General features: G+C 42.9%; 1 protein-coding gene across 1 annotated transcript; it reads right to left on the bottom strand.

Moving 5' to 3' along the window:
* Nucleotides 1-1,381: 1,381 nt before the first annotated feature.
* Nucleotides 1,382-9,888, bottom strand: LOC141771191 (adenosine receptor A1-like). The gene is made up of 3 exons (XM_074641204.1): nucleotides 9,493-9,888; nucleotides 8,408-8,850; nucleotides 1,382-1,790 (listed from the first exon to the last, which is right to left on the bottom strand). The coding sequence occupies exons 1-3, from the start codon at nucleotides 9,819-9,821 to the stop codon at nucleotides 1,576-1,578; spliced, it is 987 nt and encodes a 328-aa protein (XP_074497305.1). The 5' UTR covers nucleotides 9,822-9,888; the 3' UTR covers nucleotides 1,382-1,575.
* Nucleotides 9,889-10,431: the final 543 nt, after the last annotated feature.

Below are 10,431 nucleotides of genomic sequence, written 5' to 3'. Positions count from 1 at the left end.
TGTTGAATAGTCGATTTCTTTATAGCAGACTGTTGCTATGTTTAATATACCGCAGCTACGGCTGAGTTCTGTTGTCGGACATTGTAGTGTTTTTGATTTAAGTAAGTAGCCATGTAATAAGCAGGATAATGTACAGCTAGCCGGTCATTGTTGTGAAATCACCCCGTTACCTTGTACATTACATAGTTAACAAAGTTAACAGTTTTTATCCAGTGAAGTTGGAGTTTTAGAGGCTTTTATACAGTTTTAATGCCTGTCTATATGTATCCAGTCATTCGCATGGCTATAGCAGATAATGTTAATGCTGTGTGTTCATATTTCAAACAAGTTTATTTGTTGTCAATAAAATACATTGGCAAATTTAAATGTATTATTTCATTTCTTCCCTTCAATGCAGTTTATTGAAACAATAAAATCTCAAAATCACAATAGTATAATTAATTAAATTAGAAGAAAATACATTAGTTGTATTAACGAATGACTTTAAGTAGCAGTAACTAAAAAGTTTTTTGTCATTTGTTACATATGTTTATGTTTATTTAACTTAAAATAATAATTTCATATAACTTAAGTTTTTGAGTAAAGACTACTAATGTTAGCTTAATTATGTCTACTCGTGCAATTAAGGTTCTAAGTTGATTCAACTTGACCTGTTTAGTTTGACATTAAAACTTAACTTGTTTAGTGCAACCGGTTTCCATGCAAAATTCTAGTAAACTCAACTTATCTGGGTTAAGAGTGTAGGCGTACTACATTTGTGGCTAATCAGGACATAAATAGCAGCTGTGCAGAGGTGTGGTCATTTTTCTGCGGCAAAGTCGGTCTCGTAATGAAGGGAAATGCTTCTCACATACCTCATTCTAACCATGCAGAAAACAAATCTTTCTGTTTTAACTATTCTGCACAGACCTCGTATATTAAAGCTTATTTTTATCCTTTCAAATGAAGATATATGTAAATAAATCTCTCAAATCTCTCTCTGGCACATTGGGGAGTGTGGTTTAAGAGTGGGAAATGATAATAAATCAGTTGTTATAATGATTTTTATTTAACTGCTGGCTATAACAACACCTGTACAAGTCTAGGAGCGGAAGTTCAAGTTACAAAGTATTTTTGTCTCTCAGATACATATGTTACAGAAATTCTCACTTCCTGGTGGGCTTGAAACTACTTCTTTAATGGAACACATTTTAGGTAGTACACTTGTTTTGATGATCATCTTGTGTATCCAATACAGAGATAGTACAGACAGTAGAAACTGTACACGTAGTAGACAAAATATAAAACACAAAATATATGTACAGTATAAAATAAAACTATATAAAGCTGTATAGAGATTTTAAAAATGAAAGAACAACAGGCTCAACTAACCACAAAACCTATATAAAATACAGTGTATCTGATAATATAATAAACTGATAAACTACCAAAGAAAATAGGACCATCAACTGAATTTTCTAAAATAAAAACATGAGACAGAGAAATAAAATGCGTACTGATGAGTCAAAAAAAAAGTTGTATCAATCATTGTCATCATACAAGAACAGAGGAGCAAGCAAACAGGGAGGTCTTCCTTCACTCACTTTTGGGCACACTATTCATGTTACTACTGAGATTGTTGTCCGTCGTCTGGCTTGTCTGAGATCCTTGATTTTCTTCTCCACATGTAAAACGCTGTCTCCAGAGCTTCAGGTACGCCGTTTTGATCTTTGGTATTTTGAACGCGTACACAACTGGGTTTACAGCCGAGTTAGCGTGAGAAAGCAGGATGCCAACATAGAACGCTATGTCTGTCATAGACCGGCTCCTAGGCCATGACAAATACGGGAAAGGACGCAGTGATTGATTGTAAATTAAAGATATTTATTACAAATAAATTAAGAATATACAGAAATAACTACAAATGTGGAGTGTGTCAGTCAGTAACATCAGTAATGTAGATGTGGATGTGTGATGTGTTGTAAGTGGAAACTAAAGAAAAGTCAAACAAAGGCAGCCCGGCAGGTTCTGACAGGTATGAGTCCAGGTGAAGGAAAAGAGGGCTGAGCAGCACTTGATTGGGGCTTTTATACTCCGGACGCGCCAGCATCAGGTGCTCTGCATCAGGCATCAGGTGCTCTGCATCAGGCATCCTCTCCCGTGATACCTTCAAGGACACAGGGAAAGAATGAATGGCCAAATCCACACTGGCATCTCAGTAGTGAGGCAGGGGCCGTCACACCCCCCCCCCTTAAAGTCGGTGTCCCAAGGGAACACCGGCATACTTTAAACCCATCCTACCAGAACAAATACCACTACTCAAAAGGACTAACTAACAAACAAAAGGCAAACAAAAACAAATAACAGAAATAATATACGACCTTAGCACTGAATATTCTTCCCGCAGCTTTCTACCCCATCATCAGCAACCCCGGTACCTGAGAAGCAATTTAAGAAGGTGGCACAGAAAGAACAGGTGTATGAAACAGTACAACAGGACAATATATCATTCTAGCCAGTCACACTAGTGACTAATCAATACAGAGGGGCGCGTGATAGCGCATCAGCAATAATGTTGTCTGTTCCTTTAATATGTCTAATATCAAGGTTGTAGGCCTGAAGAAATAAGGACCACCTTGTCAGCCTCTGGTTTGGGCATCTAAGAGAATGCAGAAACGTCAGAGGATTGTGGTCTGTATAAACCAAAGTTGGCCCTCCCGCTCCTACATACACGTTGAAATGCTGTAATGCCCAAATGAGAGACAAAGCCTCCTTCTCAATAACAGAATAATTTCCCTGGTAGCTGTTAAACTTCTTTGAGAAGAAACTAACTGGCCTCACCACCCCCTGGTGGTCTCCCTGGAGCAAGACGGCACCTGCTCCCACCTGGCTGGCATCTACTTGGAGCATGAACGCTCGATCAAAACAAGGAGCAGCTAGAACAGGAGAAGAGCATAACATCATTTTTATGTTATCAAAAGCAGTCTGACATCCAGACGACCAATCAAATTTCGCCTTGGTTTTAAGCAGTTCAGTGAGGGGAAACGCAATGGTGGAGAAGTCTTTACAAAAACTCCTGTAGTAACCCACTAAACCCAAAAACCTTTGGAGTTCCTTCTTTGTTGTGGGTTTTGGATATCCAGCTATTGCCATAACCTTGGCCTGGACTGGCGCTACACTACCATTTCCCACCACACGACCGAGGTATGTCACTGTAGCTCTTGCAAAGTCAGATTTGGCCAAATTAATGGTGAGCTGTGCTTCGGCCAAACGGTCAAACAACGCACGGATGCGCTGAAGATGTGAGTGCCAGGTATCACTGTATATGACCAAATCATCAAGATACACAGCACAGCCTTTTAACCCAGACACGACACGGTTCATCAAACGCTGAAATGTTGCAGGGGCATTCTTCAACCCAAATGGCATCACCTTGTAGGAATACAGGCCAGACGGTGTGATAAATGAAGATATTTCTTGCGCCCGCTTGGACAAAGGTACTTGCCAATAACCTTTAAGCAAATCGAATTTGCTAACAAACTTGGCGGACCCCACCTGATCAATGCAATCATCCATACGTGGCAGAGGAAATGAGTCGGATTTTGTCACAAAATTCACTTTCCTCATATCTGTACAGAATCTAGGTGTTCCATCCTGTTTGGGCACCAAAATACACGGTGAAGCCCAACTAGATGACGATGGTACAGCAATATTATTCTGAAGCATGTACTCAACCTCAGCATCCAAATAACCACGTTTAGATGGTGCCATGCGGTAAAAGTGTTGCTTTATCGGCTTTGCATCTCCAACATCAATATCATGTTCCGCCCAATCAGTTTGTGAAGGAATGTCGCCAAACAAACACGGATACTTGCGTACCAACTCTGACAACTGCTCCCGCTTCGACTCCGACAAATGAGCCAGCAACTTGTCCAAATTACAAAGTGATTCTGAGTTTTTCAACCTTCCATACAGCAGACTATCGTCAGGTTCTGGCACTCCATCTCCCTCATGCACCGAACCCTCCGAAGTCACAGTAAGAGCTGGATGAACACCATCTTTCACCTCCTGATCTAGGTCTGTGTCAATTTCACGCCTATAGTATGGTTTCAGGAGATTCACATGGCAAAGACGTTTGGTTTTCTTCCGCTCTGGTGTTGCTATGATATAATTCAAGTCAGACCTTTTCTCTGTGACGGTGTATGGACCTGTGTACTTAGCCTGAAATGGTGAACCAATAATAGGCATAAGTGACAAAACCTGGTCTCCTGGATTGAACTCATGTCGCTCTGTACGACGGTCATACAGCTTCTTCATCTTACCTTGAGACACGCACAACTTTTCCTGTGCCATACTACCAGCAACAAACAAACGATGTCTAAATCCATTGACATAGTCAACTAGGCTCCTTGGCGGCTCAGTGTCAACACAGCCATCTTTCAACACTGACAAGGGCCCACGCACAGAATGTCCAAAGACCAACTCATTAGGGCTGAAGCCTGTACTTTCCTGTACAGCCTCCCTTGCAGCCAACATCAGCCATGGAAGCCCCTCCTCCCAGTCTCTATCTAGCTCCGTACAATATGCACGTAGAAGAGACTTAAGAGTCTGGTGGAACCTTTCCAAGGCCCCCTGGCTTTGCGCATGATAGGCCGATGATTGGTTCTGTTTAATGCGCAACATCTTCAACACTTGCCCAAATAAATGAGACGAAAAATTTGACCCTTGGTCACTCTGGATCACCTTAGGGATACCAAATATAGATATGAACTGTGATAAGGCCTTAACCACAGCCTTGGTCGTGATCGACCTCAAAGGATAGGCAGCTGGATACCTGGTGGTCTGACACATTACCGTGAGCAGATATTTACAACCGGACTTGGAACACGGCAACGGACCCACACAGTCCACAATGAGATGTGTAAAGGGTTCACTCAAAGCTGGGATAGGCTGCAGTGGTGCAGGCTTGATCCTCTGATTAGGTTTTCCAGTTAACTGGCACACATGGCAGGTTTTAATGTATGCGGCCACATCCCTTTTGACCCGTGGCCAAAAGTAATGTTTCAAGATGTTCAAGTATGTTTTCCGGACACCAAAATGTCCACACTCGTCATGTGCCACTTTCAAAACAAGGGAACGAAACTTAGTTGGCACCACCATCTGGAAAACATCATTTTTCACACCATCCTCATCAACAGGAACCCATTTTCTGAACAACAACTCATTACTTAAGAAGTATCCATTTGCAGCACTATTTATCTCAGAGCCAGGCAAAACACGTTCAAATATGTCTTTCAAAGAAGAATCGCTACGTTGCTCCTTTAACACCTCACAGTGTGACAGCGACACCGGAAGCTCAGACAGAGATGGGACCTCCAAAAGTACATCATCACTGTTGATGTCAGATGACATGTCAGGGTCTACTTTGCTCATAGCACGTGTAATCACACAGGATGAAAAGACTTCTGGTAACACCCTGGAGCTCTCGTCAGACACAGACTCAGTTGGACAAGATGTAACCACAGGTGCGGGATGAGAATCGGTCCAAACTCGGCTACCAGCCAAGCCGTTGCCCAAAATAAAATGGACACCATCAATAGGCAACGCTGGACGCACACCAACAGCTACCTCGCCATTAACCAGCTCACAGCTGAGAACCATCCTGTGCAAAGGAACAGGGAGAATTTTCAATCCCATCCCACGACTGAGAACACTGTCACCAGTATCAGACTCCTCAGACAGAGGCAAAACAGAGTCAACAATGTATGAATCATAGGCACCTGTATCCCTCAAAATCTTTATTGGGACTTTCACATCACTGTCTACCAGTGACACGAACCCCTCTCGTATGAAGGGAACATAGGCTGCCAAAACATCCACTTCACAAGAGTGAGAAGTTAGCAACTCAGCAGCACAGCAGTTTTTAACAGGAGCAGCAAATGCAGCAGGTTTAACATAAGCTCTCATTCCCTTAGTTTTAACTTTTAGCAAAGGACAATCTGCCTTCCAATGTCCTTTCTCACGACAATAGTTACAGCCATCACTGCTGTTCAAGTTACCACCTGCTTTAAAGTCAGGTTTCGAAAAACCCACTCTCCTTGAACGCATCTCATATGAAACAGCATCAGAACCGATTCCTCTCCAACCAAAACCATCACGTGCCACAGAGCGTTCTTTGAAACTGCTCTTATGGAGTAACACATACTCATCAGCTGACACAGCAGCCTCAGCCGCAGTAGTGTTTCTCCGTTCTGTGATGTATGTCGCAATACGATCCGGAAGACAATTTTTAAACTGCTCCAAAATCATTAAGTCACACAGATCCTCAAAAGAGGTGACGTCAAGGGCGCTTAACCACCGCTTAAAGTGTGTTGACAGGTCTCTTGCCAACTCCACGTATGTTTGGCCATTTTTTCTCTCCCATGATCTAAAACGCTGGCGATAAGCCTCTGGCACAAGCTCATACACCTTAAGAACAGCAGATTTTATTTTATCATAGCTAGAGCTATCCTTAAGGCTCAATGATGAATAAGCCTCCTGCGCTTTCCCTGAGAGGACACACTGAAGCATAAGTGCACAGTCAGCCTCAGGCCAATTTCTAGCCTTAGCTACACGCTCGAACAGCAAGAAAAAGGTGTCTGGATCTTTCTCATTAAACCTCGGTAACAAGCGCAAGTTATTCACATCAAAACGATTCACAGAAGACCTGGGCACTTGTCCGCCTTCATTCTCACCAGACAACACGCCATCTTTGATCATAGACAAACGATATCCCTCCATATTTAATCTTTCCGCCTCTGATTGCTGACGGATTCGCTCTACTTCAATTTGCAATTCATGTTTCATTTTGTCATGTTCAAACTGCAACATCAAAATCTCCTTCTGTTGCTCAAAAGTTAGTCCTTGAGTCTGAAAGGACATAACAGAAGGAATTGGAGAAGACTTCTCTTCATCTCCGGGCATAATTCCTATTTCGATTAATTTTGATTTTATAGGCTCTTTAATATTTTCTTTCATACGCTTGTCTCCTACAACAACCACTGAATAATGCTCGGCAATCAAGAGCAACTGCTCTTTTGTGCAGGTATCCAGGGACTCCAGAGACGGAGCAGCAATGAACGCCTCAATCTCAGACATTTACAAAGTCAAAAAGCCAACTGACAACTAAGCAAATCCACCGTTACGCACACAACCGCACCAGGCAGACACCACAATGTCTACTCTTGCGCTCAAAGAGGAATACTCCTCAACACGGTTTAGAGTTTCCCCGCTATCTAAAGAAAACCCCAGCTAACTAAGCTCATCCCTAGTCTTCATGCAGCTACTTGCGGTGGGTATTTATGCACTGAAGACCGCTGGCCCAGCAGAGCGACTAGCAAGCTAGCAACCCCCTGAAACCACGGATATGCTCCCGTGAAGCATGAAAGCTTCAACCACTTTTGCCACAGCACTACAAATAAATCAGCTCAACGAACCCAAAGGGAACGTCGCTACAGCCTACAAGGGAAAACTCTGCACCACTTTGCAACAATTACGCACAGAGCAACTCGCAAGTGTCATCTGGGCCAGCTGATCTAAGCGCAAACAAAGACAGCGAAACAAACTCCTCTCTCCACAAAATCCAGGTAAGAAACAACTACAAATCCAAAGTCCTATAAAAGTCATTAAATTTACCCTGTAAAGCATCCCAAATACGTTGTCCTTTCCCTCAAACCAACATTCGCGCACACAAGGTACTAGGTAACAAAGGAACAAGCCGCGCGCCGCGGGCGCTCCAAACAAACTTTACGCACGCCAAATTCTCTGAAACACACGAACAGGCGAAGATCAAACTTCTGCTGCAGACAGTTTTTACCGTTTTAACTGACCCAAATGGTCCAAACAAGTCACAAAGAGCGCAACTAATTACCAAAGTGCCCAAAAGCACAAAAACACTCATTACCAGATCTTATCAAAAAGTCGCGGCACAAACGGGAAAAAAGCTGGACGAGCCCCCAATTTGTCATAGACCGGCTCCTAGGCCATGACAAATACGGGAAAGGACGCAGTGATTGATTGTAAATTAAAGATATTTATTACAAATAAATTAAGAATATACAGAAATAACTACAAATGTGGAGTGTGTCAGTCAGTAACATCAGTAATGTAGATGTGGATGTGTGATGTGTTGTAAGTGGAAACTAAAGAAAAGTCAAACAAAGGCAGCCCGGCAGGTTCTGACAGGTATGAGTCCAGGTGAAGGAAAAGAGGGCTGAGCAGCACTTGATTGGGGCTTTTATACTCCGGACGCGCCAGCATCAGGTGCTCTGCATCAGGCATCAGGTGCTCTGCATCAGGCATCCTCTCCCGTGATACCTTCAAGGACACAGGGAAAGAATGAATGGCCAAATCCACACTGGCATCTCAGTAGTGAGGCAGGGGCCGTCACAGTCTGGTACATTATTCGGCCCACTAAAGTAACCAATGCAGTTGATAATGTGGAGAGGGATCCAAGACAGGGCAAACAGAGCCAAGACCAGAGACAGAGATCCCGCCAGCTGTTTCTCTTTCTTCAGGTAGTTCTGAGACTGTTTTTGGGCCCCGTTGCCCGGTTTCTCTCGAAGGTTTCCTCGGATGGTGCAGAAAATGTAGCCGTACAATACGGTCATCATCAACAGAGGTGCGAGGGTGCAAAGGAAAAAGTTAAAGTAAACCAGGTATGACATGGGGATCATGGCTATAAACTGGCAGGTAATAGTAGAGTTGACTGACTTGGACAAGGTTTCATGGTTGTACCATCCAAGCATGGGAGCAAAACTCAGTGGTATCGCAACAAGCCAACATGCTGCTACCACAAGCCAAGAATGCCTCTTTGTTACAGTCCTTTTGTACCTGAAAAGAAATGCAATACTGATTGGTTTCATCAACAATTATTTATGTATTTGTTGTGTGTTCTGACCACAGTGAAACAAAAGGATTATAGGTCATATTGATTACATTTTTATGTCAACGAATATTATTTTCAAAATAATACATCCACAGAGCTTTTAGAAAGGATCCGAATAAAAGTGTCTTTTCCTGAAAAAAACCCTGTTATGATTGTGAATTAATCATTTAAAAATGTTTGGTGGTCCAAAATGAATGTTTAGTTTATATCTGACGTTTGGCTCCCACTTCTAACAAGGCTTGTGAGCAAATAGTAAAGCGACGTTGGCCTTACTTGGTATCTCTGGATTGTCAGTTAGTGTGGAAAAAACGGCTAAATGGCTGAGATTGATGGTAAGTGCCTGGCAACGACTTGTTGTAAAGTAAATGCAATTGAACGGGGGAGGGAGAATGAAACATCAAGTGGCTGAATGTTATCAATAGCACCTTTAAATCAAAGCAGTATAAAAATGTTTGAGTATCATCAAAACACCTCACAGTAGAATGACTGCATGTATTTTAGCATAATACTGAAACCCTGACCCTGGTAGTGCTATTTTACTTTCCTCTGCACACTGAACCAGGAAACGTTAGTCTGAATAATCTTACCTGAGAGGGATAAACACCCGGAGGAAGCGGTCCACTGCGATAGCGGCGAGAGACAAAACTGAGACGAGGGTCAACAGGATGAGCACGCAGCTGATGAAGAGACAGCCGTGGAATGAAGTCTTCACTCGTCCGTCCACCATCACAGCCAGCGGTATGGCCACGCAGCCAACCATGAAGTCAGCCACAGCCAGAGAGACAATGAGGCAGAAGGTGGGCTGCTGAATGCTTTTACTGGTCCACAACGCCAAAATAACCAACATGTTACCGACACAGCAGCTGACAGCGATGAGCACCTCCAACAACGTGTAGATCACTTCTCCCAAATCCATTGTGCTTCCTATCTGTCTGATGTTTGATAGTTAATGGTGTGCAGCGTGTCTGAATGTGAGTCAGAGCCTGAATGTGCTGTGTTGTTCCATTTATCATTTATCTCGCTCTTGTGAAACCTTTGAGGAAGTCCTTGGCCTTTCAGCGGTTAATGTTACGGTGCAGGGGGGAGACAGACAGGAAGGACCCAAATGCCGATTCGGAGACAGGCAGATTCAACAAAGATATTTTAATATAGCAGAAAGCTGGCAAATAGGCAAACAAAACTTCCTACAACGAATGAAGACAAACCGACAAAGAAAGTAACTGAGGTGGTATAAGTAGTGACGGACTAACTGGGAAAGTGAGAACAGGTGCGCAGGAGTTGAGGTGAGTCCAGGACTAATGAGGGACAGGTGAAACTGATCAGGGCGGAGTAGACAATCAAAAAGGCTGGAAAACACACAAAGACAGGAAGTAAAGACAAAAACCAGTGGCAGTGATCGGTAGACAGGATTACAGCAGCGACAGATGACGGCTCTTTTCCGGTCCATGTTATTAGGCCTGTTGGAAAAAACATTTGTTCATTATTATTTGGTGAAAACATTCAAACATTCAACTCATTGGACGATT

The sequence above is a fragment of the Sebastes fasciatus genome, chromosome 1, assembly GCF_043250625.1.
Source record: "Sebastes fasciatus isolate fSebFas1 chromosome 1, fSebFas1.pri, whole genome shotgun sequence".
Classification (NCBI taxonomy): domain Eukaryota; kingdom Metazoa; phylum Chordata; class Actinopteri; order Perciformes; family Sebastidae; genus Sebastes; species Sebastes fasciatus.
Note: the sequence above shows the minus strand (reverse complement) of the source record. Positions and strands in the feature narration are given on the sequence as shown.

Bases quoted from the DNA above. Each gene is read 5' to 3' on its own strand.
- LOC141771191 (XM_074641204.1), bottom strand. From the start codon at position 9,821: ATGGATTTGGGAGAAGTGATCTACACGTTGTTGGAGGTGCTCATCGCT. The intron at 8,851-9,492 runs GTAAGATTATTC...ATTTCTTTTCAG, and splicing joins CGGGTGTTTATCCCTCTCAG to GTACAAAAGGACTGTAACAA. The intron at 1,791-8,407 runs GTGACGGCCCCT...GGTCTATGACAG, and splicing joins GCCGAATAATGTACCAGACT to ACATAGCGTTCTATGTTGGC.